General features: G+C 27.3%; 4 protein-coding genes across 8 annotated transcripts; 2 read left to right on the plus strand and 2 right to left on the minus strand.

The window, feature by feature from the left end:
* Positions 1 to 4,091: 4,091 nt before the first annotated feature.
* Positions 4,092 to 9,819, minus strand: LOC112688326 (integumentary mucin C.1-like). Of its 2 annotated transcripts, XM_025561480.1 has the most exons (4): positions 9,726 to 9,819; positions 9,348 to 9,652; positions 4,630 to 4,959; positions 4,092 to 4,568 (listed from the first exon to the last, which is right to left on the minus strand). In XM_025561480.1, exons 2-4 carry the CDS (start codon positions 9,448 to 9,450, stop codon positions 4,474 to 4,476), a joined length of 528 nt encoding a protein of 175 aa, XP_025417265.1. In that variant the 5' UTR covers positions 9,451 to 9,652; positions 9,726 to 9,819; the 3' UTR covers positions 4,092 to 4,473. The 2 variants fall into 2 exon arrangements, with proteins under 2 accessions (XP_025417265.1, XP_025417264.1); XM_025561479.1 differs by lacking the exon at positions 9,726 to 9,819 and having other exon boundaries at positions 9,348 to 9,714.
* Positions 9,820 to 9,934: 115 nt separating this feature from the next.
* On the plus strand, positions 9,935 to 13,865 carry LOC112688325 (zinc finger C4H2 domain-containing protein). The gene is made up of 6 exons (XM_025561478.1): positions 9,935 to 10,145; positions 10,225 to 10,514; positions 10,840 to 11,011; positions 11,072 to 11,250; positions 11,377 to 11,646; positions 13,551 to 13,865. The coding sequence occupies exons 2-6, from the start codon at positions 10,324 to 10,326 to the stop codon at positions 13,678 to 13,680; spliced, it is 942 nt and encodes a 313-aa protein (XP_025417263.1). The 5' UTR covers positions 9,935 to 10,145; positions 10,225 to 10,323; the 3' UTR covers positions 13,681 to 13,865.
* Positions 13,866 to 15,693: 1,828 nt separating this feature from the next.
* On the minus strand, positions 15,694 to 19,887 carry LOC112688341 (iron-sulfur cluster assembly scaffold protein IscU). 2 transcript variants are annotated; one of them, XM_025561501.1, is made up of 5 exons: positions 19,820 to 19,881; positions 19,580 to 19,742; positions 17,225 to 17,449; positions 17,081 to 17,159; positions 15,694 to 15,877 (listed from the first exon to the last, which is right to left on the minus strand). In XM_025561501.1, the coding sequence occupies exons 1-5, from the start codon at positions 19,864 to 19,866 to the stop codon at positions 15,795 to 15,797; spliced, it is 597 nt and encodes a 198-aa protein (XP_025417286.1). In that variant the 5' UTR covers positions 19,867 to 19,881; the 3' UTR covers positions 15,694 to 15,794. The 2 variants fall into 2 exon arrangements, with proteins under 2 accessions (XP_025417286.1, XP_025417287.1); XM_025561502.1 differs by having other exon boundaries at positions 15,695 to 15,877; positions 19,806 to 19,887.
* Positions 19,888 to 23,399: 3,512 nt separating this feature from the next.
* On the plus strand, positions 23,400 to 26,129 carry LOC112688352 (small ubiquitin-related modifier-like). Of its 3 annotated transcripts, none has more exons than XM_025561515.1 (2): positions 23,400 to 23,489; positions 25,659 to 26,129. In XM_025561515.1, the coding sequence occupies exon 2, from the start codon at positions 25,663 to 25,665 to the stop codon at positions 26,044 to 26,046; it is 384 nt and encodes a 127-aa protein (XP_025417300.1). In that variant the 5' UTR covers positions 23,400 to 23,489; positions 25,659 to 25,662; the 3' UTR covers positions 26,047 to 26,129. The 3 variants fall into 3 exon arrangements, with proteins under 3 accessions (XP_025417300.1, XP_025417299.1, XP_025417298.1); XM_025561514.1 differs by lacking the exon at positions 23,400 to 23,489 and adding an exon at positions 25,403 to 25,588; XM_025561513.1 differs by lacking the exon at positions 23,400 to 23,489 and adding an exon at positions 25,404 to 25,542.
* The last annotated feature ends 460 nt before the right edge of the window (positions 26,130 to 26,589 follow it).

Consider the following 26,589-nt stretch of genomic DNA (forward strand, 5'->3'; position numbering starts at 1 on the left):
GCAAGTATGTATGTATAAACGTGCTCGCTTTTGGAGGTTTTTGTAAACGACCAATTTTACTATCTTATCATTTATTTGGTTCATGTGATTACGTATTACAATGACGAATGCGATTTCAAGGGAATCGAAATGAACAAAATATATGATTTAGTCAATGCTATTATATTATTTGCTTTGGTTGTTAAAACTCGTGAAACATAATTCATTAACGTGTGTATGACGGACATAGGGGTGTATTCCAGAGGGGGGTAAATGATTCAACTATCCTAGGGCATTCAAAGTGTTATGAATTTAGGGTTGTCATAAAAATGATCGATAAGAAAAATTTGGCGTTTAAAATTTACAAATATTAATATATTAATAGATATATAGCTTACCAATAGAAATAAATAAATGCTCAACCCGGAGTATTATTATACAGTAAGTTATTATAACGGAAATTCGAATATTAAAAAATGTCAAAACATAATGTAATTCAAATATGTACAGATAAATAATAAATAAATATTTCAAATGTCAATAATTTGAAGGCAATCAACCCATATTACACAATATGCATACAATCATAGACGTGCGTAGACATGCATTTCAGGGGGTGCCCGCAATAATTTTTTCATACATTTTAACATTACTATCCAATAATTAAAATAAACAGCTTTAATAATAACCAACTATTATTTATAAACAAAATCGTGTTTATTGAATTTTTTTATTTGCAAGAAAAATCAATAAATTATTATATTATTTCTATTTTTTTCAAAATAATTGTATTAATATTACTGCCTATAACGCCTACAACTTAACATATATATATTATATTTTATAATGACTTTTGTCCCATAAATTCGTAAATAAAATACATGTATTATTAAATAAAAGAAAATATAGTTTTCCGTTTTCACAGGGCCCCTTAAATGAGTGAGGCCCTGAGGTAGGCACATACTCCGCCTAATGGGTAATCCGGCATTGCATACTATAGTATATTTACAGTAATTTTTTGGTATTGAGTTAAACTATAATTATAATTAGAGAACAGACAAAATTAAAATGTTGGACCCCCCCCCCCATAAAAAATTCCTGGGTACGCTCATGATGAAATACCATTTATCTTTTACCGGATATTTTAGAGTAGATTATATTTCATTTAGGCAGAGGCGGATTTCCCATTAGGTATTGTAGGCAGCTGCCTAGGGCGGCAAAATTTGGGGGGCGGCAAATTTTGTAGTGTTTTATTAAAAAACATCAAACGATCAAACATATAGTACATCGTATATGATATTCAGTATACCAATCTATTTTGGTTCATTATAATTTATAGTCATTACCTATAAATATTATAGTAAACAATTATATAGAAAGCAGTTTTTGATAATACTATATATTTTATTTTATTTTGTAGGTTTTTATTCAAATTCAGTGAACAACCATTGACATTTTTTTCAAAGTAGGCTAAATAACTTCAGGCGAAAAAAATAGTCTAAAAATTAAAATGGATGTCCACTACTATTGTCTATATATTAAATATTTAGAGTAGGTATTTTGGAGGGGTATTGTAACTTTTTCACCTATTATAGGAGCGGCAAATTTTTGGTGCCTATAGCCGTAAAAAATATAAATCCGCCTCTGCATTTAGGCAACATCAGTTAACACCCGTTACTCTTAGACTTAAATGGTAGGGACCTATTTACAACATTTCAAGGGTGGCCGGACACATCCAGCATCCCCCATGTGCACGCCTATGCATACAACACAATACACCATACAATATACTATAGCACATATCTCTACCCCTCACTTCATAGATTTATTTTTATCTTTGGTTTATTACAATGTTTCAAATGCAAGTACGTTCCTTCCTAAATTACTGGGTAAAGAAACTGTTTCTTTAACAAAAACCACTAATTCATGTAAATCGTTCCATTCGTGTTTTAATCAATTGTTATATAAAAACTCACCGTCAATATTTATATGGGTTCAGAATTGAATATGATAAATGAAGTACAAACCAAGTGTGAATGAAACAAAAATTCTAAGAAAAATGATTAAGATCAGACAAATAAGAAATTAAAAATTCGTTCAAAATACATTCATTAAATGTATACCAGTTCGTTGAACAATTTTTTCCCCATATATAAATATAATATTATAATAATTAAATAATTTTTAGATTTAATATTTATTAATATTATCATTATTGAAAATATTGTTTTAAACATTATTATAAAATTAAATTTATCTACACTTTTTTAATTTGTTTGCTGCCAACCTATAAAAACGATAAATTAGAGAATGATTATAGTATTAAGAATACAATTAATTTAAAATTTAATACACTAAATAATGTCTACAATATATTATAATTGATAATTAGACAATTCATTAAAATGTACATGGGCTTAGAGGCGTATTTTAGGGGGGAAGGGGGCAATCCGTATTTAAGGAATCGATTATATGTAAGAAGCACATTTCAAATTGCTTTATAACAAAATCGAATTAATTAAAAATTTTGATTTTCTACAAAAATGTTTGTATAAAATATGAATTAATTATAAGAAAAATTACAAAAAAACATACTGAAATATAATAATTGAAGGCGAATGGACTTTTATAATGATGTATTTATTATATTTTATCAGTATCAGTACTTACCAATGATCAGTGGTAACATTAAAAAATCAATATTGAATGTTATGAATTGGGCTTTTTGTTGGGTCCTTACTCATTGTAAAATCAAATAAAATACAATTCTAACTTTCAAAACGAAGACAGGTGTTAAAATAAAAAACTAGACAGGAGTCCATTGTAAGTAGATCCGGCATTAGTTTAAAAAAACCACAAATATTAAGGATTCACCTGATTTAAATATTATCAAAAATATTACTTGTAAATTTTGAGCCTGAATTAAAGAAAAAATTTAAGTCACCCCCCCTCCCCTTAGAAATAAGTCAAAATACGCCCCTGCGTGAGTTAGCTTATCTACTCCAACAAAAAACATATGTAGTGACTCATAAGCGACACATTTTACCTTATTATTCATATAAAAAAAGGATTCCAAGAGTAAAAACATAATTTGTGGTTGTTTTTGTTATTTCACTAAAAAATGTTTGTATGAACTGTATGTTTGTATGCATGTAAATTAATAATTCATTTATACACCTATTTTAGTATAAGCTTCTAAGAAAGATGTATGAAATATTTATACAAATTAATGTTTCAGCCGTATGGGTATAACATTATACCTATATTTTAAAATATCTTACAAAATAAAAAGATATTTAAGAGGGTTATAACCCATTAAGCCTGTCCCCTCCAGCTACAGCCTTAAAGTACATGATTATTGGAAAAAGAGGTAGTTATAAACAGGTAGTTTAAGTACATTATTTTTTTGTTGAAAAATAAAAATGATAAGTCGAGACTCAAATCTGAGCTTAAAAATGAAATATGACTTAACTAATGTTTCTATTATTATTACAAACATTCTATACATAAAACTTTTAAAATTTATTTTTCATTTGTGTATATATAATTATTTACATATAAGAATGGTTCTAATTTTAGTGACTAAAAGAACATTGTAACATCTTTAATTCAATGGTACACAGGAAAATTGAATTATTATTTTAGCTGAATTTAAAAGTATTTTAGTGAAATTTTTGACACACATTAAAAATAGCAACCAATACACTAGAATTTATACATGTCAATATTTTCTAGTGCAATCTTTACCTATGGTTAGTGAACAAGTCTTAATTTTCAAGGGAATCCATGATTTGATTTGTGTTATTGGTAACAATATATAGTAAATTAACTATCAAAAGATTTATGGCATCAATAACATATTGATAGAAATTTTTTTTTTTTTTATAATCAAAATATTAACCTTGAGTAACTCCTTGAGCAACAAATTATAATGTTAACTTATCATAAATTAATTTAATTTAGTGTTGAATAAATATTTGAGATTACTATATTTCAATAACTAATAAATTGATATTCATTTATCCAATTCATCTTTAAAAAAAAAAAAGAGATGATTAGCATGGAACAAAGTGTAAATTAAAAAACAAAATTATCTTTACAGCGTTTATTAATTATATAAAAAAATACTTAAAAAATAATTTTACATTAGTTATCACCAAAATAAATTGATTAAGAATAATAGTTTGTCAATTTAAATGTTGACTATTCATTATTATTAAAAATAAATTTGAAATGAATAAACGATAATAACAACTACAATGAATTTGAATAACTCTTCAATTTTTTTGGTTATTTTTTTTTTTTTTAAGCACTTAATATGCCACTAGAAAATAAATAATGAGCACTGAATTTTGAGAAAGGGTGCTCTAACTTTTAAATAATTAATCAATAAAATATTTTTACAATTTTAAAGGTTTTGAATTAAATTAAATAATAGGCCTATATGTAAAAAAAAAAAATATGTTTTTCATAATTTGATCAAATCAGCAATGTTCACAAAGTATGGTAGGCACTACCGCGTCCTAAGTAAAAGAATCTATATCCAACAAATCCAACTGCCACAATACCAAAAGCAAGAACCATGCCACCTGAAATTAATACTTTCATTTTAGTTATTTTATTACATATGTTTTACAATAATCAATATACCAAAGAAACTTGGTCCATCCCAACTTCTAGCTGGAATTGGAGTGGGCTCTGGAGGTGTAGGACCAACAGTTGTTACATTTGGACTAGTAGTAGTAGATGATGGTTTAAGAGTAGAAGTAGTTGGTTTTAAAGTGGTTGTATTTGGGCTAGGAGGTATGGTAGAAGTACTTGGTTTTATAGTTGTAGGAGTTGTAGTAGTTGTAGAAGTTGTAGTATTTGGGCTTGGAGATAAGGTAGTAGATGTAACATTAGGGTTGACGGTGGTTGGAGGTACAGGAGTGGTTCCATTTTTTATTGAATCTTCAACTGGTGCAATTTTAGTTTCTGAAACTGAACAAATATTTTAAAAATAATCAATTAAGGATTTTTTTCAAAAAAACTATTTATTATAACTACATTGTGAAAAAAATGTGTAACTTAAAACTATATAGAAAAAAAAACAAATAAATAAACTCATTTAATATCATTATTAATTCATTAACTATCAAGCAAATGATGTAAGTTACACTTCACACACATTTTTTTAAGTTATTTAATATAAAAAGACTGGCTTCATAATATAAGAATAAAATAAAATATTATTTTTAGTTCTAGTTCTGAATAGCAAATATTCTTCATAATGCAATATATATATGGTATATTCTTAGTTATGAATATAATATGAATATCAAATGCTTCAGGTAAAAAAAAAGTCTTTATACTCAAGGCCTACTTTCTATATTCCATAATATGAATACAATAATATAAAATATAACTTAAAACCTAGATAACAACTAGTGCTAAGATATATATGTATAATTATTTTTAACTTGCAACTTCTGATTATTGCTTTGGTAAGTCATGCCCATGAAACACCTTGTATTTGTAGTAAACCATAGTTTTAATTTCAAATATTTTTCGTCAAAACAAAATGTAAGTAAATATTGCATAAACAATACATCACATACTGAACAAATGCTAAAATGACCTTCAGATTCCAATTCCTAATCTAATGAATATTTACTATAGTTAAATTAAATTATTGGTTGTTTAATCACCAAAAAAAGTTTTAATAGAAAACTATAATAAAAAAATAAAAAACCATAAAGTTAAAGAGATTTCCTTAGTTTTGCTGGGAATTTATAACAAACAACTTATAATGCCTTGTTACACAATATTGTAAAATAGTAAATTAAATAATTATACAAATAATTTTTTTATAGTTATAAGATCAAAAATTATTTAAGTGCAGAGTATTAAATCAATATATTTTTGTTTTTAGAAGTTCCATAGAATACAAAGAAAACATTTAAAGAAGTAACTTAAACAATACATACTTTAAGTTTTAAATGTCTATAAGGATTTTTTTAGTTTTGAGTGCAAGTCTATTTTAGTACATTACAATTACATTTATTTAATATTCATAAATGTTAATTTTACCATGTGTATTATGTATATCAGAATTATTTGTAATTAATATTAAAATAAAGTTGGAAACTCATTATTTTTTCCTTTTTTTTTTTTTTTGTTGCTGATAAAAATGCATTATAATTTGATATTTATTTTGTATAATTATCTGAATATAATTAAAATATTTAAAATCATCAACTACTTCATCCAGTCATTTGCAATAAAAATATTACAATAATATTTCATTACACATTTATAAAAAAAAATGTATACTTTTTTAATAGGCATAAATTTATTGAATAACCAAACAAATTAGTCTGCTAAATCCAAGAGAATCAAAATAACGACAACCAATAACCATTCAACACATATCATGTACTATTTCCAAAAACAAATAATAGACACTATTAACCAGTACATTTATAAATATAAATAAATATGTTAAGGAAAAATCAAAATTGTAATTAATTATTCAAGGAATACCAATTGCCATGCAAATTACTTGACTGTAATGAGTTCTTTAGATATTATATATAACAATACACAACAAAAGTACTATAGAATCCCTTAAACTTCATAAAATTTGGCAGCTAAAATCTCTTAAAGAAAATTGACAATTCATAATAATTATATAAGTATTTCAAATAAGAAACAGCTTTTTACTATTAATGTCAGTCTATCGAATACTCCAAATTAAAATCACAAACTAGAAAACAAATTATAAAAACTATAAAATACAAACTGGATACATTATTATTAGTTACTACTAGGGTTTCATTGTGTATTTACTGTAATCCACTAAAAGAATTAATTTTAATTTATTTCAATTATAACAACAAAATATTTGTAATAAATGAAAAATAAATTTAAATTAATTGATCAAATATTAATGTCATATCAACTCATAACAAATTATAACAAATACAAATTTTGTAAAAATTATTAATTTTTTTTTTTTTTTTAATATAGATAACTTAGTATGTATTTATACTTAACTACAAAATAAAAGGTAATGATTCAACAAAAATTAATTTAATCTAATTTGAAAATTAATTTCATACATTTTTTAATCCATTTCAATTTTGTCAATAACCATATTGTTTTAGTTAGTTGTTGTGAAACATTTATTTAATATCGGCCAAAAAATCATCAAAAATGATTCTTGGATTTTAACATATCCTTCACTATTCTTGGAATTGTTTATCCGATAAATTTAATTTTAATTTTATAATTGTCCACAAGTTTAATTTGTTGAGTGTGGGCTCTTATTTGTAAGTCAATAAAAAATTCTAAGTGGTTAACCGTTTTTTACGGAGCATCCGAGTTAGGTCCGATTACTAGGGGCTAATCACAGGTAATATACTAGTTAGGTCACGGATTTTTATAGGTACTACACTAGTTCCTAAATATTTTTTGTTAAGTATTACATTATACTAATATTATCCTTCCCATTTTAATAGACTTAGGACTGTCTATGATCTATTTAAATCACCGGTATGGTGAAAAATGTTTTTTATTGTTTTTTTATATAGTTTATTTTCTATTAAAATATAAATTATTAGAATTGTACTGGTAAAAATATTAAAATTGTATTAATATTATAGTATAATATTTTTGATTATTATAATACTTTTATTACACTATACTAACTTTCCAATACTATTATATAAAAATATTATTTAAATTATAGAATTTTAAAAAAATGTGGTCCTGTCATCTAAATAGATCATAGACTGTTCTAATTCTGCTAAAATGGAAAGAAAAATATTAATATAATGTAATACTTACCAAAAAAAATTCAGGAATCAACTAGTGTAGTACCTATAAAAATCCGAGACCCAATTCGGATGCGGTCATTTTATGAATATATCCATGACTATTTAATCAGGTCAGTGAAGGCAAATATGTGAACAATAATAGTATAAAATGTCCATGACAATAACCACAATTAAAGGAATCTAATCTAATCTACAGATTAATGCAATCTTATTAGTATAACAAATAATATTTGTATCAATAAAAGAAACCCATAGATCAATACAATTCACTTAGTAGGTCGACTAAAATTTGTAGACCGTGTTGTAGACCATTACCAATTAAAAATAAATTTAAATATTGTACCTATAAATCCCAAGTTTTAGGTTTAATTTTTAAATCCTTAAATAAACCATACAAAATAACTCTAATACATAATAGGTATAGTAGGAATACCTAGTTTAACATAGAACAATAATTATTCAATCATATGGACAAAATAACACCTAGCTGTAACTTATACAACATTGAATATTTAATAAATAACCATATGTTTTTCTCCAAAAAATACAAAAAAATACTAATCAAAATCTGATTTTAAAACATGAAGTATTTGAAGAATTGAACATTTAACCAAATTGTTTGAAAGATAATGCAGATTTTATTAGTAAATTGAAAAGGGGAACATACATAGCCTTTAGGTAATGTGGAGAATCGTTATGTTATCTAAAAACTACAACATAATAATCACAAATGGACCAAGTATTATGGTGTTTCGTTAGTAAATATTTGCCAGCAGCCACACAGCAATAACACATTTGTTCCTATTTCAATAAAAGTTAGTTGGGACGAAGAGATAACGAAATATTTCATATTTGAAATACATAATAGAAAATATCGGTTTTATTTCAGTGGAAAAAAAACTCTTTATCGTCGTAAACGCCGTGTATGACAAGTAACATAATCGCGGCGCACACAATCGAAACCATTGTGCGACCATTATGTTTGACCTTCAACACTGACATGCATGTTTTGTACCGATAAAAATAATAAACAAAAAAGGTAATAATAATAATGACGACAGATATAGTGGATGATTGAATTTTATGTTCAGTTAAAATTAAAAATTGACATAAACAAATCAAATTGTTACTAAAAATTTAACCATTACGGAAAAAAAAAAAATAATGGCGACTAAATGTCGTAACAGGGATAGTTCTTTGACACGGAGACCACAATCCATTGGGTTTATATGATGGAGAGGTAAATGAGGAAACAATATTGTGCTGACAAGGCGAATGATGAACGAACCGGACATCACGATAAGCTACCGTTCACCGCGATAAAAAAAAAAAAAAGGAATATGAAAGCATTGTGAATCTATGCCACACATGTAAGATGACATTTTATAATATTATAACCGGACTACGTACGCATAACGTCCGTCCGTCGAAACAACAGCGATCAGAAATTACGTGACGATGCGCACATAGTTGACCTTGAACAGCGACGAAACTGTTCAATTCTATAATACTAAGTACGATTGTCGTCGTGGTCAATAATTAAATACTCACTCGGAATTACGTCAACTTTTGTAGTGATGTTGGTCTGGTTGTCGACGGCCAAGCAAGAAATGGCCAAGAACGAGAACAACAAACTAGTTTTTAACAAAACCATTTTTCCAGATTAAATATTAATGTTCGAAGTAGATGTAAATCTAAACGACGGAACAGCAGCACGGAATCCGCAGAGATGTTGTCAGGAGTGGACGCTCTACGGACGATGCACCGGCAGCAGACAACTGAATCGACTTCGAATCAAGTATCAATTGTCACACGACGTTCTCTACAACGGGAAACGGGCAGCAGTGTTGTTACGACTAAAACGAATAATAAAGAGTATGCGGTTAAAGATAAGTGACGTGTGCCAGTATCGAGCGTGTGTGTGTTTACACTAGTGTAATTCGTCCAACAACAACAGCACCAATGTATGTGTGTGTGTGAGTACGGAATTGGAAAATATTAACTTCTGGACAACGTTCGGTGGTGGCGGCACGGCCTCGTTTTTGCAATTGAACAAATCAGCTGTGCAGACGGCGATGCCGGAGTGCTGAACTACACCGTTGAACGTGGAAGAATTCAACTGTTTCTTGGAAGAAGAACACTGATCAACGTTGTGGCCGGCGACAACTGTACTTCAAGTTGTGGCACACCGCCGGTCATTACTACAGTTGCACCGGTTGTACTTGTGTTCCGCTGTCGAGTTGTTACCATGCCCGATAACGCAATTCCGACGGCCGAGCGTTTTTGTTCGATCGAAAAACAAGTGAAAAACATCAACCTTAAATGTAAAAATGTTCGTGTATAATAACCGTGAGCACAAAGTCTTGTAACTGCTTAACCGACGATACATGTTTGATGATTTTTGACATATGACCATGATCATTTTCAGGAACTCCTGTTTTTATGTGCACTGATAATACGCTTGATAACATAATGTAAACAAACAATTTGCATCCGGTGGTCATCATCGCCGACCCATCCTCATCCGATGACGACGTTTCGTCCGACACCTCGTGAAAATATCGATTTTCCTTTCGCGCGACACCTCGTTCCGTTGTTATTGTTGTTCTTTTCGTGTTCATTTGTCATCCACAAAATTCAAAACGTTGTAAACATGACAGAAGAAATCGTCCAGAGCGATGAAGTTTTCAAAAAACTTGATGCATTAAAAGACATCAGGTGAGATACATTCCGATTATCATTAATACCCTATTGTCTTTATGTTTCGTTCGTATCCTGATTGTTTCACTTTCAAATCTTTATTTTCTTACTCGTATGACTTGAATTAAATCGAAAACGTATTACTGTTTTTAAAATTGTTTAGTGTTGTTCTGTAACTGACAAGACTAGAAATTTTCATTAGTTCTCAATTAATCATTATAACATTTTGACATCAAAAATCTTTAAGTGAATCATTTTTATAAATTAGGTATTTTTATTTACTTTGTATTTGCTTCTAGACTAAATCCTTATTTTTATACTAAAATAATGGTTCTTTTTATAGAGACAAAACAGATAAACTAGAAACTCTAAAAATGAATATTCTGAAAGAAATTGAAGCAAGTGATCAGGAAGATAAATGTCTAATTGAGTATCGCAAGGAATTGGAACTATTATTACAAGAAAAAATGGCACATGTAGAAGAATTAAGACAAATTCACGCAGACATAAATGCGGTTTGTAAACTAAATGAATTTTTTTTTAATTTTAAATTAATATTTGTTATATACTTTTAGATGGAAGGTGTGATAAAAAAAGCTGAAGAATCTAGAAATCGATCAATGGAACGCGCTAAACAAGTTCATGATGAATATAAACCACTTAAAATGGATATTGATCGTATGCGTCGAGATTTACTTGGACTAGAAAGATTACCAGAACTTCATGAAGAAGAAAGTGATCTTGTTCGACCTGAGTAAGTGCTTAATATTAATATAATTTTACATACCTAACCTTTAAATTTTAGTATATATAATATATAATTATATTTTATAAAATCATATATATTTATTTTCTAACTTATTTTAAATATTTTTATTAGTTTATTTGTACAAACATATTTTGATAAACAAATTAAACCTGCTGCGTCAACACCTCCCAATTCAGATTGGCATAATGGTGATAATGTACCATTAAACTTTACTCAAGCACATCAGCATGCACAAGCAGCTGTAGCTGCTTTTCTTGGATCTCAAGCAGCTGCTGTTCAGTCGACTCCACTTCAACAACTAGCAACTAGCAGCAAAATGGTTAATGGTGGACCTGTAGATACTAGACCAATACCTCCAATTCCAGGACCACCAACATTCAGGTATTTATCCTGCAATCTTCCAATTGTTTATATACAAATAAAATATTTATATAAATTATAACAGTATATTATTAAAATAAACTCAACTTTTTTTGGGAATTGTAAATTCAGTAAATTTATAGTAATAAAAATTAGTATTAATAAATATGAATAGTATTAAAGTAATTACTTATAGTAATGACTAAGACTGGGATTTTAATGCACTAAACATTTTTATTGTTAATAATTTTAGTATAAATAAAATTATATGAACTATAATAAAAAGTTAAAAAGATGCGAAAACTCTTAAAATGCACTATAAAATTGACTTAAAATGTATTCAAAAAATATATTACAAGTGTATTTAATATAGTATTAGTATAAATTTAAAAAAAAAGTTATACATAAATTTATATATCATAGACTTGTATTTCATTTAATCTGAAAAAACACATAGTTTTACACTCGTTATCTAAATTTTGACACATTTCAACAATTTTCCGATAATATAATATGAATTACGAGTACTTACTTATAATTTATTATATTTATATAAAAACCATGTTTATGTAAAAATCTTAAAATTTACAATTCATTTTTTGTTTCCAAAAACTCTAAAATTCCCTAAAAAATTAAGAAAATTACCTAAACACTAAAAAAATGCAAAATAAATTTTCTTATTCTCATTCAAAAGTACATAAAACAAATTTGTGATAAGACGAGCATCGCATAGTTAGCTTTGGAAAACAATGCAAAGTGCATCGAAATCCCTACCTTAGTAATGACTATTACTTTTCTGGGATATATCTTAGGTTTTTGACATGGTATGCATTAAAATATCTTTATTTCCTATGGTAGTATTTAAATTATATAAATATAATATTCTGCTAACCAACTAAGCCAAAATATTTTTATAATAAAACCTGCCAAAAAAAATATTTTCTTGTATCAAGTTATTAGATTAAATTAACAACCTTAACTTATGTTATTCTGGTAGTCAATATAAATAGCTCAGTAAATCAATAAAGTATTCAATATTATTTTCATTTATATTTCAAGTATATATACTGCCTATTAATTTATGAATTGAGGCTCATTTTCTCACTTATTAATATATTTTTTAAATTTACAACAAATTAATTGTGTACATAATTATGAACAATGAAAACCAGCTTATAAGTAACATTTCAGTTGTACAGAGAGACTGTTTACTCTAAAAACATAATGTTTATTTTCAATAGTGGTTTCCCATCAGTTTTCATCTATCAGTATTTTTATGATTGCAATTTACATGTTTGCCAAGTTTATGAATCATTGACACTAATTAATTATATTTTTTTTTATTTGTTTAATTATGTTATTGACAAAATTGTAAATAGTGGCTTTTTATGGTGATTATAATAAATTTAATAGCTCAAATAACATTTTTAAAGTTTATGACACCAGAATATGATTAGACAAAATATTCCTAAACCTTATAAAGGGTGAAAAAAAATGATACATAAGTATAATAATTTTTCACCATCAGTAATAACCAATTCAGAAAGTTGGAAAGATACACAGGTTAAGTTTACCCTTTATGTGGTTCAGTTTCTCTGAAAAAAAGGTTTCAATTGTTTGTAAATTCTGTGCAAATGAATTAGTTTATTGTTAAATAAATTTTATAATTAGCCAAAGATTAATCCTTACTGTAACCAATTCAAATTATTGAAACTTTAAAAAGTGCAGTAGAATCTAATTAAAAAAATATATATATAATTTTCCTTGGCGATTTCTTATACTATAAATTTATTAAATTTAAATTCTTGATTGTTTAAAAAAATTAATTTATTTCTACAATATGGTTAATGAATAATTTTTGTTAAAAAAAGTTTGTTTTTAATTTAATAAAGTAAATTCCCTGATTATTGTTTTTATCTATTTAGACAACAACCACCACCAATGAAATCATGCTTATCGTGTCATCAACAAATACATCGTAATGCTCCAATTTGTCCATTATGTAAAGCCAAATCCAGGAGTCGTAATCCGAAAAAACCAAAGAAAAAAGATTAACTAGCAATGAATCAGAGTGATAAATCTGAATTGAAACTTTTAATCAGAATTCAAAGTATATGAAAGTTAAAATAAGTCTACTAGGCTGACATTATATTAGCTTTTAAAAGGGTAGACATTTTAGTTTTATAAAAATTTGCCTTTTGGTTATAAGTATTAAAATCTTTAGATGCTTAAATACTTTATAACTTAAAATAGGCTGGAGGAACTAATCATAACATTTTTACTACTGAACAGTATTTTATAACTATTTATTTTTAAAATTAATAATGTTAAGAATTATTTTTATTGTATAAAAAAAAACAGTATTAAAAGAAAATTATTTCAAAATCATGATTATCCTAAGTACTTAAATTTATATTCCTAATCTTTTTTAATAAATTATTCATTAAAATAAGAAATTATTTTTTCTTCATATTTCCTTTTTTATCAAAGTATTAATTATTTTGTATATTAATTTATTTTATTTTTAATAAGATTATAATTGATGTCTCTTATGTTTCCTTGATTTATTATAACAAATATTATCTGAATTTATTTATATTTGTAAATAAATAATTTATATTTAAACATATTATAATATAATTAATATATAATGAACTATGCCATATAATACTAGAAAAATAATAAGTGTATATATGTTTTATAATTTGTTTTGTGTTTATTGATTTGTTTATTATTCTTATTTCATTACAAATAACCAATAATACATTTCATTTTGGAACTAAATTCATTTTTAGTAACTAACTATAAAGAAACAAGTTTAATATAGAGTATGTCTACATTGTTTGGAAACTTAGTTTTTACATTTTTATGTATATCACTAACTAAAAATGAATAATAAAATAATAATTACATTAATAAAAAATATAATTACCTATGATTGGTATAGATTATCTCAAGTGTTCTGTTCCTTTCTTAAAAATATTTTTTTTTTTTTTTTCAAAAGCATTACACTTCAACAATAATATATTATCTTCCAGTCCATTTTTATGCATAAATGGAAGAATACCTAATTTCAAATTAATGTAAATTGTAAGTTAATTTTTAAAAATGTATAATATATTATTATTTTATCTTTACTATATCAATATAATAACACTCAGACAGCATGTCGCTTTTAATTGAATGTACGTTTGTCTAGTAAATACTACAATATTCATATATTATCCATCGACTTGCTAGACTTTGTTTATTGTAAAAATGCCTGAAAAAAGCTGTAGGTTTGTGTATGAAAAAAAATTGGTAAAAAGCAACTATAAGTATTAAAATGACATAATTTTGATTTGTATAAAATGGGAATGGTCTATAAATGTCTGTCTAACAAAAATGTTGATACCTACCTTTTAAATTTTAGATTGGATTTGTGTAAGACTGTGAGGTAAGTACATACTTATTTTCTCCAACATTAGCCATTGTTTTATATTTTTTACTTATTACTTAAAAGATTTTTTCTTTTTATAAATTAGTAAAAAATGGTACAAATTAAATTTATATCTGTGTTTTTATTATCATCTTATTGAATATATAAAATTATATATATAAATATGTATTAATAATTTCATTTTTGGTCGATATTGAAAATTAAAGATACAAGAAACATAGAATAAAATATTTATACTTATAACATGATATGTAATAAAAATAACATGAATGAAATTTGACTATTAAGAATATCTAATCATTATTAGATTTTCAAGAAAAACTCAATAGAATAAGTAATAAATATAGTAACAATGATAAATCTTAATAAGATTTTAGTTAATAAAATATTGTTTGTACTTATTGTTTCACTATAAAAAACCTATTGGGATACTTCATAATTTTTATAATGTATAATCTTATATTGAATATATAATAAATGTGTGTAGTTAAAAATTTAAAATAAGAAAATTTTATTAAAAATATATTTGTTGTAAACAAGTTATGAATTTTAACTAAAAAAGCAACAACTATTTTGATATTTTAGAGATATTTTTATTTTTATATTTTATATTAAATTAAAATTGAATCATTCACATAAAAACTAATATAAATAATTGATTGGAACAATTGTAACTAAGTATGAAAATTTTATGAACTAATACAAATCTTATTTGTTAAAATTATGATTACTAATCTTCTTTAGATTTTTTCTTCTCTTGTTGTTTAATGCGATAGTCAGATAATGCTGCCTTAATAGCATCCTCTGCCAGCACTAAAACAAATAATTTTGGAAAAATATAATTACTTATAATGTAAAAAGGCAATATAATAGTTTTATACATATATTAAGTACCCTTTAAATTATAATAAATAAATTAGGTAGTCAGTATAGCCAAAGGCATACCTAAGGAGATATTCATACCCATCTTGAACATTTTAACAAATTTGGAAAAAAGTATTGTTATATATTTTTATATGGTTTAAAATTAATAGCATAAACATTTACCAGGGTTATTTAAATAATTCATTATCGATCTATATAGTACTAAAAAATTCATTATTACCAATATTTTTATCTCATAAAATATATACACTTGAAATACACGGCATTAAAAATATGAACGCTCTCAGAAAAAATAATTCTAGCTGCACCCCTGAATACAACACTAATTAAAAATTATTTTAATCAAAGAAATTTATTTTTTATTTTTATTAAAAACAATTAACACATTAACTATCAAATGAATGTGATATTATTTAAAATATCTTTAATTAGACATGGATCTTTGTACCATATTTTATATGCTTCAATTGTTTAAAAAATATATTAGTATATGTTTAATTGAAGAATACCAAAATATTTTTCATATCACTGAATATAGAAATCTGCTTAGAAACTTGAGATACGTATAATATTCAAACATTTTTAACACTATATTTATAGCTTTAAAAATATTTATATTAATCCTAGTAAAATAAATTATGTTGAGTAAATCCAAAATAACACACTATCTCTTTCAAAACCTATTCCCTAATAATTATATTATGGCATATACAATCTACTCAGTATAACTTGTACCTAGTACGAAATGATAATGAATTTAAATGTCATTTTTGTTCATAAATTGAAGTTGAAAAAAAAAAATGTATAACCATATTTAATTTTAAAGTCAAAGTAAATATAATTAGATAATTTATTGACAAGAACAATGAAACCTGATAAAATTATGGATCACATAATACATGAGATAGTCAAGGTAATAAGCAAATTAAAATAGACCATAACATTTTATAAAAGTAAGTTTAGGTACAATGGTGATTTAATATACCATAATAATGAAAAAAATTAATATCTAGTTTAATAATTGAACTCAATTATCAAAACCTTGTGATACTAATACATTTAATTGAAATATATTTTGAATGCTAGCTAGAAATTTAAGTAGTATGTTTTAGTAAAGATAAGTGAAATTACTTGAACAATGAAGCTTCACTGGAGGAAGAGAGAGTTCTTTAGCAATTGCTGTGTTTTTCAAAGACAACGCCTCATCAACCTTTACAATTTAATTGAATATAATTAATTCCTAAATACTTTATAGGAAAATATATATATACAAACAGTTTTTCCTTTAACCCATTCTGTAGCTAGTGAACTGGAAGCAATTGCAGATCCACAACCAAATGTCTTAAATTTAGCATCAATGATTCTACCATCATCATCAACTTTGATCTGTAACTTCATGACATCACCACAAGCAGGAGCACCGACCAATCCCGTACCAACATTTTTGTCATTTTTATTTAAAGATCCAACATTACGAGGATTTTCATAATGATCAATCACCTACAAATAATGTATTCATTTTTATATCATATATTGCATTAGTTATATTTTTACTGTGACTTGATCAGTTAATTTAACCCGACATCAGTGGCACGGTTTAAAAACACGTGAGAGGTAGCATCGGTCTTTTTGACCGAAGAATACAAAATTATACATTTTGATCTATTATCCGTCAACTAAGATGATTAATATTGTTAATTTTCATGTAAACATAATATTTATTTAATATGATTTATATTTTACTTATATCTAATTTTATGCATTTCGTTTTTTATAATTTTCAAATAATGAAAAGTTTTCAAAATCCCAAAAATAATCAAATACTTAATAATATTATTAAATAAAAAATTATAAATAATTTCATTCGTCGATACATTTAAAATTAAAAATAGATTTGATTTAAAAAAAATATTATTTTATAAAATGAGTGACTTAACACATATTCGTCCGAATTTTCAGTTTCGTCTACTGCCATGCTTCTAGAACATTCGGGACATGCTGGTACAGTATGTTCTCGATAGATGGGTGAATTAAAATGAATACAGCGGCTAAAATTTTAGTCGATACTGAACAGTCAAATGTCAATATAATCTTGAAAAGCGTAAATGTGTGGTGACTGATAATACTTATTACCTACTATAATCACAGATAGTATAATATATCTATGGGTTTAGCCACAATGCTTATAAATAGACAAGTTATAACTGTCTAAACAATACGTTGACGTCAAAATTAATTATATTATAAATAAATAAAAACAATTATAAAACCAAGAAAACAATGTTAAATATTAACGAAAATATTGGCATCGGTCATTTTAACCATAATTTTAAAATAAACGGTATAAGTTCATGTTAACGATATAAATTTACGTTAAAACACAAAACTACTCTTTATGATTCGAAGAAAAGGTACTGAGTAGAAAAAAGACAGATATGGTTCCAATTATAAATTATTTAAGAAATTAAAAAACTGTCAGTCAAAAAGACCAAAGCCACTGATGCCGGGTTAAGTAATAAATTTGTTTCAAGTGATTTTTAATGAAATTAACTATATTTTATTTTAAATATTTTTATATATTTCTCAATAATTAGATTTTTCTTACATATTTTGACTATTTGTCCTTTAACAATTTATAAATAATTCAATACAGACAATTTCCCATACTTCCAAAAGTACGTAAACAAAATAATACCAATTATTAAATTTAATATATGTTCGATATTTTGATGTTTCAATATTTTAGACAAGAAAAATAACTTTAGTTTAAAGTTAAGGACTCGTTGAAGAATCTGTAAAATGCATAGAACAAGTACGAAGACAATTAGGAGTTGCAATAAAAGAAAAAATGTAGTGTATTAAACAAAAATCCTAATTTAAACTACCTTAAATAAATTAGAGATAAACATTGTGGAATGAATGGTCTAATATTGCAGAAAGAGCTCATTCCTTTGGACATTAGAAATATAAAATTTGCACCCATTACCTCTGTAGAAGTCGAGCACTTCTTAATTCTGTACAAATCTGTTACAACCAAACAGTAGATCATTTAACTTTGACAATTTGAGCAAGTAAATGGTATCTCATTTCTATCAAGATGAATAAGGTTCAATTTAATAATTTTAATTCAAGTGTCTTAATATTTTTATTTTCATTTCTTGTCATTTATAAAGTAATTTGTTATTAAATATATATTTACATATTTTGGTTTTTTTAATACATATAAATTTGAGTCCTAGTTATGACATAATAACATATCCCAATATAACATCTATCAAAACATTTTTTATTCTTTCCCTTAAGTTTTGACTAGTCATCAATTATCCTACATATAATATCAATGGCGTATTTTCAAATTTTTTGTGGGGGGGGTCTAAATATTAAGTACCTATAAGTTTATAATATAAAAACACATACGAGTTATGATGTAAATATGTAATAACTATATTATTTATATTAAATTATGTATAATATTATAATAATATTATAACCCAAGTAATTTAAATGTTTTTATGATTCAAATTATCGAAGGTTTGAATTATTGAGAGTCAACTGTAATTTAATCATTGGAATATTTTTATAATTATTTTAGTTTATAATATAACAGAAAACTTTATGATTTTTGCTTACATTTTTATGATAGAGAAGACATGGTACACTGTTTGCCTTCTTGGTCAAATATCTGGGTACTTTGACTAAAAACATGGTATTCACAAAACGTATATAATCAAAAATTGAAAGAAAACACAACTCTTGACATAATGCGGATGAACATAACCAGAACTCAGTAGCCCTGAAAACGACGAATAGAATGATCAAAACAAGTTGCACAATATTGTACGATAGCAGAACATACTGAAGCACAACAACCTGCGGAAAAAAGAAAAATATGTACAATTTGTCAGGGTAACCAGCATGTATTAGTGATAATAAGTAAATTATAGATACTATATAACAAAAATGTGTTATCAGCGCACCCGGGCCCTTCCTACTCGTTTCCAAACAGCTGCTGTAACGGATCAAGGTCAAGTATAAACTATTGATTGTTCTTCACCATAGACATCTATATCTTTATATGTCTATGTTCTTGATTGACTAAAACAATTGTGGTCCCAAGCACGGATCCAGAGTAAAGATCTGGGGAGGGTCTCTACAATTTTTTTTTATAGGTATTTTATACATAATTTAAAAATTCTGTCATAATAGTAGGTAGGTATAGGACATAGGTAATCAATGTAATAAATAAATTAATAATTATTTAATTTATAAATGTTATATATTAAATTATAAAATCTTAACGTCTTTTTACACTGTCGCTTTTTTCAAATCTATCAATTATTTGTTCAATGTTAATTTTAACTTCCCTATGAACACATAGTAAACACAAAGAAGTAAGGCGTGTGTATTGTATATATATATATATATCCACCTTGTTTAATATATTATATATTGGTTATATTCTTTTATTATCAGATATAGTATATTATATGTGATTTGAAAAATAGTAATATCACGATGTGTAGAATTATAAAAAAAATTTGAGAAATAATATGTCTGGGGGAGCCTGTGCCTCTAGGCCACCCCCTGGATCCGTCCCTGTGTGGTCCAGACATAAACTATATTCATATAGACCATAGACCTCTTAACCAGGGGCGGCTCGTCAGGGGAGACTGAGACTATGTCTCTCCTTAAAAAAAAAACAGCTACTTGTAGATAATAACTATTTAAAAATGTATAGAAATATTTTTATTTTTATTGAAAATACTCGAATGTTATAGCGTTTTCTATATTTATTATTATAAATTTATGACCACAAAATATAAAACCTATAAATAGTTATTTGGATAGAGACACTATTTTAATAATTTCGACGATGGTCGCCGTTTCAGTGAAATTGACGTCCGACAGGTTCAATAGTAATATGCAATCATTACATTGTAATGGTTTGGCTTGTTGGGCGGAGGGGACCGAGGAGAATAATCCGCGTATTATAGACGCTATTGAAACTTGATTCAGGACAATAATTTCCGTGCCATCGCGGCGTCGTTAATCGCTGTGCACTGGTGCTCTGAATGGTCCGGTCTAGTACGGTCCTAACACATAAAAATTATTGAATCGTCGGTTTGGTCTGGTTCAATATTTTTAGGAATAGTTCAGTCCAGTCCTCAGATCAAATGTATTATTTTCAGTCCGGTCTGGTTTCAAAAAAAAAGAAATGAAAATCAGTCCAGTCCGGTCCCAATCATAGTACTTAAAATCTAAAGACAGATATTGTTATGTAAACAAATAAAAGGAAAAAGACCTACAACTTTAGGTATATATTTATTTATAAAATCGGGTAGTCCGGTCCAGTGTAAATCTAAACGCATTATATGGTACGGTCTAGGTTAATACAGACTACAACTTACGGATCGGTCCATAAAGAATCCAAAATGTATTAAGATCAGACCCACAGTTCGGTCTACGGTCTACTTTATTAAATGTTATTTAATTACTCGTCCGGTCCGGTCTAAAAATATTATGAAGCCGTTGGTTCGGTTCAATGTTGGTCTTTGATTAACGTTTAAGTGTGGTCCGGTCCGACTTCGGTCCCCTGGTAAAATTTGTAGTCCGGTCTGGTTCTTAAAATGCAGAGCATTACTGTGCACCGTCATTTACAAACTCGTAGTTAAAAAAATTGCAGAATTGAATTAGTTTATAAATAAATTTACCATTAAATTAAGTTAAAGATATTAACTAAATATTAAGTATAATTAATTTTCCAATAAAAGGGTTTTTCTTCTTCGTCGTTGTACGGAGTTTATGTTAAATAATTAAATCTCAGAATATTTACTATGAGCCACTACTGTTCTTAACTAAGTTAATAATACAGTTGGACCTGATGGAAGTAATAACTACGGATAAAACAAGAATTATGTAGACAATGGCATACATATGGTGGTGGTTTCCGGGTTTAAATCCCGCCCGGGGCCAAAAAAAAAAAAAAAAATTGTTTTATTATTGATGACGTGTAATATATTCGTAGTTTCTTTATTATGCTTTGAACTTAAAATATACAACTATACAAATATTATAATAATTATATTGATAGTTGTTTGAAAAGTTTTGTTAACTATAATGTTTTTATATTCCAATAGCAATTCATTAACTGTAATGTAAAAATAAACTGTAAATTGGTAAAACATTTGTATAAAATAGTCCCCAAAACTAGCTGAGCGTTATGATTATAGCGTAATAATAGTAGGGGGACACTAAAATTTCTGAAAATTAGTTGGGGTACTCCGACCCCCTGCGTCCCCCCTCAAGTCGAGCACTGGATGTAACTCAACAGTAATAACCAGAGCTCGGGACTTTATGTACTTAAAATTTTAAGCTCGATTCACACTAGCGGTCTCGGTTCGATCCGATCACGGTTCGGTCACGGTCAAGAATTATGACATATTATTCACATTCCCGGTCACAATCAAATCAAATCTAGATAGTTGGCTCGTTACCACTGGGTGTTGATGTTGTTGTAAGTCCTATAATAATGGCATTTTCAAAACTTACTTTGATGAAAATTGCACTAATTCTTGATGAAGAGGAAGAAGTTAGCGTATATTTCTACTTTACCGGACACCTTTTTTTTTGTGATTTTTGTAATTGAAATATATGTAGGTAAGTACGCTGAAAACGATGGTGAAGTCAGAATTTGGGGCTTGGACTTTGTTTCGAAGTTATCGGGGAATGAAGTTCGCTATTTTAAGTTCACTGTGCCTATCATGAAGATTGATGCTAGCAAAGCATCACTGCCCATACTACGACATAACTTAGAAGTTAGAGAAAGGAATCCAAATAGACGATTTTAGGTTCACCCAATGGTCCGGAATCGCCAAGAGGAAGGAGTATTTTCAACACTATCACCAAATAGTAAACGATGACGCCAAATTTTTTAAATATTTTCGTCGTTAATTGTAAACAAAATGGTAAAAACTTATCAAAAAATTATGTTACGACCAAAACTTGCGCGTTGATTGATTCACACTTGACAGTCTCGATCAAAAAGCTCATGACCGCGGCGGTCTGGATCGCGCATCAACCGGTCGATACCTGACAGCGACCAGCAGTGTTTACACTTCCATTAGATTACGTGTTACTGATACTGATCGGACCGAACCGAAATAGTCTTCAGAGCTAAAAATAAAATGGGTTCCCGAATAAAATAAGCGAAATAACGCTATTGAGTCAGTCGCGATAATTCAGTTGGGTTGCACACACGTACTTGTTGCTCGCTCTCTTATCTAATATTGTGTCAATTTATCATTTTTAAATATTAATTAACTCCGTTTTATTTTCTTCATCGTCGTTTTCATCGTAACTGCTGAGTGTAAATAGACCTTGACCGTCGCCCGTACTGGCATGCCGCCTTCGCTGGGCCGCAATGGGTTCTCTCCCTTGTCATCTCAAGATGGTAATGACACGGTTTTTACGTCCAAAAAAACAAAGCCAAGTCTCCAATATCATTATATACATATTCAAAAAATCACAAATCTTCTACAAGGTAAGTCACCACCATTATTGCCTTTTAAAAGCACACCATCAACAATTCCTCTCAAAAACCATACTACGGAAGGTACTTTAGAGACTAAAGATAGTCCAACTAATATACAGCTGAATATTAATTTACCCATCTCGGACCCAGTCTTCCATATCAGGCGCAAAGTAACTCAACGCGCATGAAACATTTTCCAGTGACTACACCAGCCCCCTTCATATAATTATTTCGTCTATCAAAACAAAAATGTTGGTAATCTGCATCCTGTCAAGTTAGGCAAACTTTTCATTAAAAACTTCAAAGGTATTACCAGCATATCACCAATTGATTCGCACAGAGTCAAAATTTTGACTCTCCACATTATGCCAATATATGTCTAATTTTTCCATGGCTATCTGAAAATAACTTTACGGCTAGTATTTCAAACTCTCTTATTTATAGCCTTAGAGTCATACACCTCGATCCGTGTGTATCCGAGGAAGATTTCTGGGAAGATTTTAAGTGCCGCTATAAAGCTGTTGAATTTCGCCATATCAATATTAAACGGGATAACATTCTAGTTCCCACAAAACTAGTTGAAATCAAATTTCTGTTACCTAAACTCCCTGAAAATATTTGCATTTTCAAAGTTATTCATGTAGTTTCCCCCAATATTCGTTCACCTGTCTAGTGTATGCGTTGCCTGAGGTTTGGGCATACTCAGAAATACTGTCGTAGTAAAGAACGTTGTAGTCATTGTGGTGAATTTAATCATTGCATCGACACGTGCGAAATTCGTCTAACTACTGCTCCATAATATTTCAATTGTAATTTAAATCATATTGTCTCCCACCGTTCCTGTACTGAATGGTCTATCTAAAAAGACATCAAAAGGATCATTGCGAAATGTTAGATACAGGTACTTAAACGGTTTAGAATTGTTTACCAATGTGAATAGTTCATTTAAACTATTTGTCCACGAATTTAACATCTCTAGTTCAGAGTATTGTGAGTATTTTGCTTTTAACATTTTTTTTTTTTTGCATATGGCCGTTAGATACATAGTATCTGTTGGATAAATATTAATCACTCCCTTGATAAATTTCTGGATCCGCCCGTGCGCCTTTAGTGCCCGGGTGCCGAGTAGCGACCAAATATATCGCACGCAGTATTATGACTTCTGAGAAATGACTATGAGTAATATTATAGAGAAGTAAATTGTCAAAACAATTATTTGTAAACAAATAAACAATATAACATATCGTTTATCGATCACTATAGTGAATTCGATGAATTTGTATTGTTATAATAATTTGGTTAATATGTTTTAATTGAGAAGTTTAAATGCCAATTGTTTTAATTTTTATGTTTACGTAAACAATTATTTTAAATTAATTATAACTATTTGTAACTTCATTGTTGAGTTTAAAAAATATAAATGATATTATATCATTATATCATAACTATACAATTGGCTTACCAATACAATATTAAGTATATTATTTAAAATTAAAACCAATAAAAAAATTAATCTACGAAAAACTAATGGGGTTTCATTATTTGTTGAATATAGTATTTCTTAGTTAATCATTCAATAGCAATTCTTGACAGTCGCACTTTCGGTACCGCTTACGATCTAGTAGACAAAGCACAAATGATCATCTTCATTTCAAAAAAATAAACACTAGTATGTTTAACATTTTTTGTACAATATATTATTTGCTAGACACGATACTTTTATAGTTGTTGAACGATAAAAATGGAGATTGGCTACACTGCTGCCATGACTCATTTGTTAAATGGTCACTTCGTGGTCGTACAATCTATTCTGTAGTACATCTTCGTAGCTACGTAACTCTAACCATAGTTGAGAGAGAAATATGTTATCTGGAAAATTATACATGATATAATTTGATAAAGTTAATTAAGTTCATGAAAGCGTCTATATTTCTGGCACAACATTGTGTGCTGTTGATTTTTTGTTTACTCTTGGAGTCTCGACTTTATCAAATTTAAATATTCAAACTGGATCATTTGGAAATTGGTCCATATTCTTGTTATTTATAACAAAAAATTTTAGGTTATCTTAATATTTTATTATTAATTTAATTTAAAACTTCAAAAATGTTGGTAGTGAATATTCAAAAAAAAACTACTTTACAATTTTTATTTATTCATTCCTTAACTTTATTGTAGAAAAATGTCAGGCGAAGAAGAAACTTCAAAACACTTACCATCTACATCTGAAGAAACAAATATCACTGAACAAAGCATGAATGAAGGTGATCCAAATGCAGGTGCATTAGTTGTAGTTCCTGAAGAAAAAGCATCGTCTTCAGATGAGTATATTCGTTTACGTGTAATCACCAGTGATTTGACCAATGAAGTACATTTTCGAGTCAAATCCGCAACAACTTTGGGCCGCCTGAAACGCTCATATTGTAACAAACTAGGTTTTTCAGTTGAAGAGTTACGTTTTGTTTTTGATGGACATCGAATCACCGATGATGATACACCCAAAAAATTAGGCATGATGAATGATGATGTTATTGAAATTTATCAAGAAAGATCTGGTGGTATGTAAATTATGTTAGAACTATTAATTGATTATAATAATACTTATATTTAATAGGTTTATGTACGTAAATAATTCATTTTGGATTTGATGAATTGTTGCTAATTATAAAATGTATTTATAAAGCTTTCATGTCTGTTAAAAATAATGTTTTTTATTGATTTCAATAATTATTATTAAATTAATTTTACACACAAATGTATAAAAATACATAGTATTTAATTTTACAATTTTTTTTAAATAATAAACAAACATTTAGTTTATTTAATTAGTACAATGATAAATTATGAAAAATGTTTTATTTATATTTGTCAGCTGTACAGTTTATATATTTTAAATAACAACCTCATTTTCATAATATAATATTTTAATGGTCAACATAACTGGTCTTGGTCATTGGTATTGAGTTATTAATTAGTGACCTATATACATACTCAATAAATTGAACAATTTACTTTTTACTTAGCTGTCTACATTTTGTTCATATATATATACTTTAAAGTTATTAATATTTAAAAATAATTATGTAATCTCTAGTAAAATATAGACGTG

This window comes from Sipha flava, unplaced genomic scaffold (genome assembly GCF_003268045.1).
Source record: "Sipha flava isolate LNK unplaced genomic scaffold, YSA_version1 38_pilon_pilon, whole genome shotgun sequence".
NCBI lineage: Eukaryota > Metazoa > Arthropoda > Insecta > Hemiptera > Aphididae > Sipha > Sipha flava.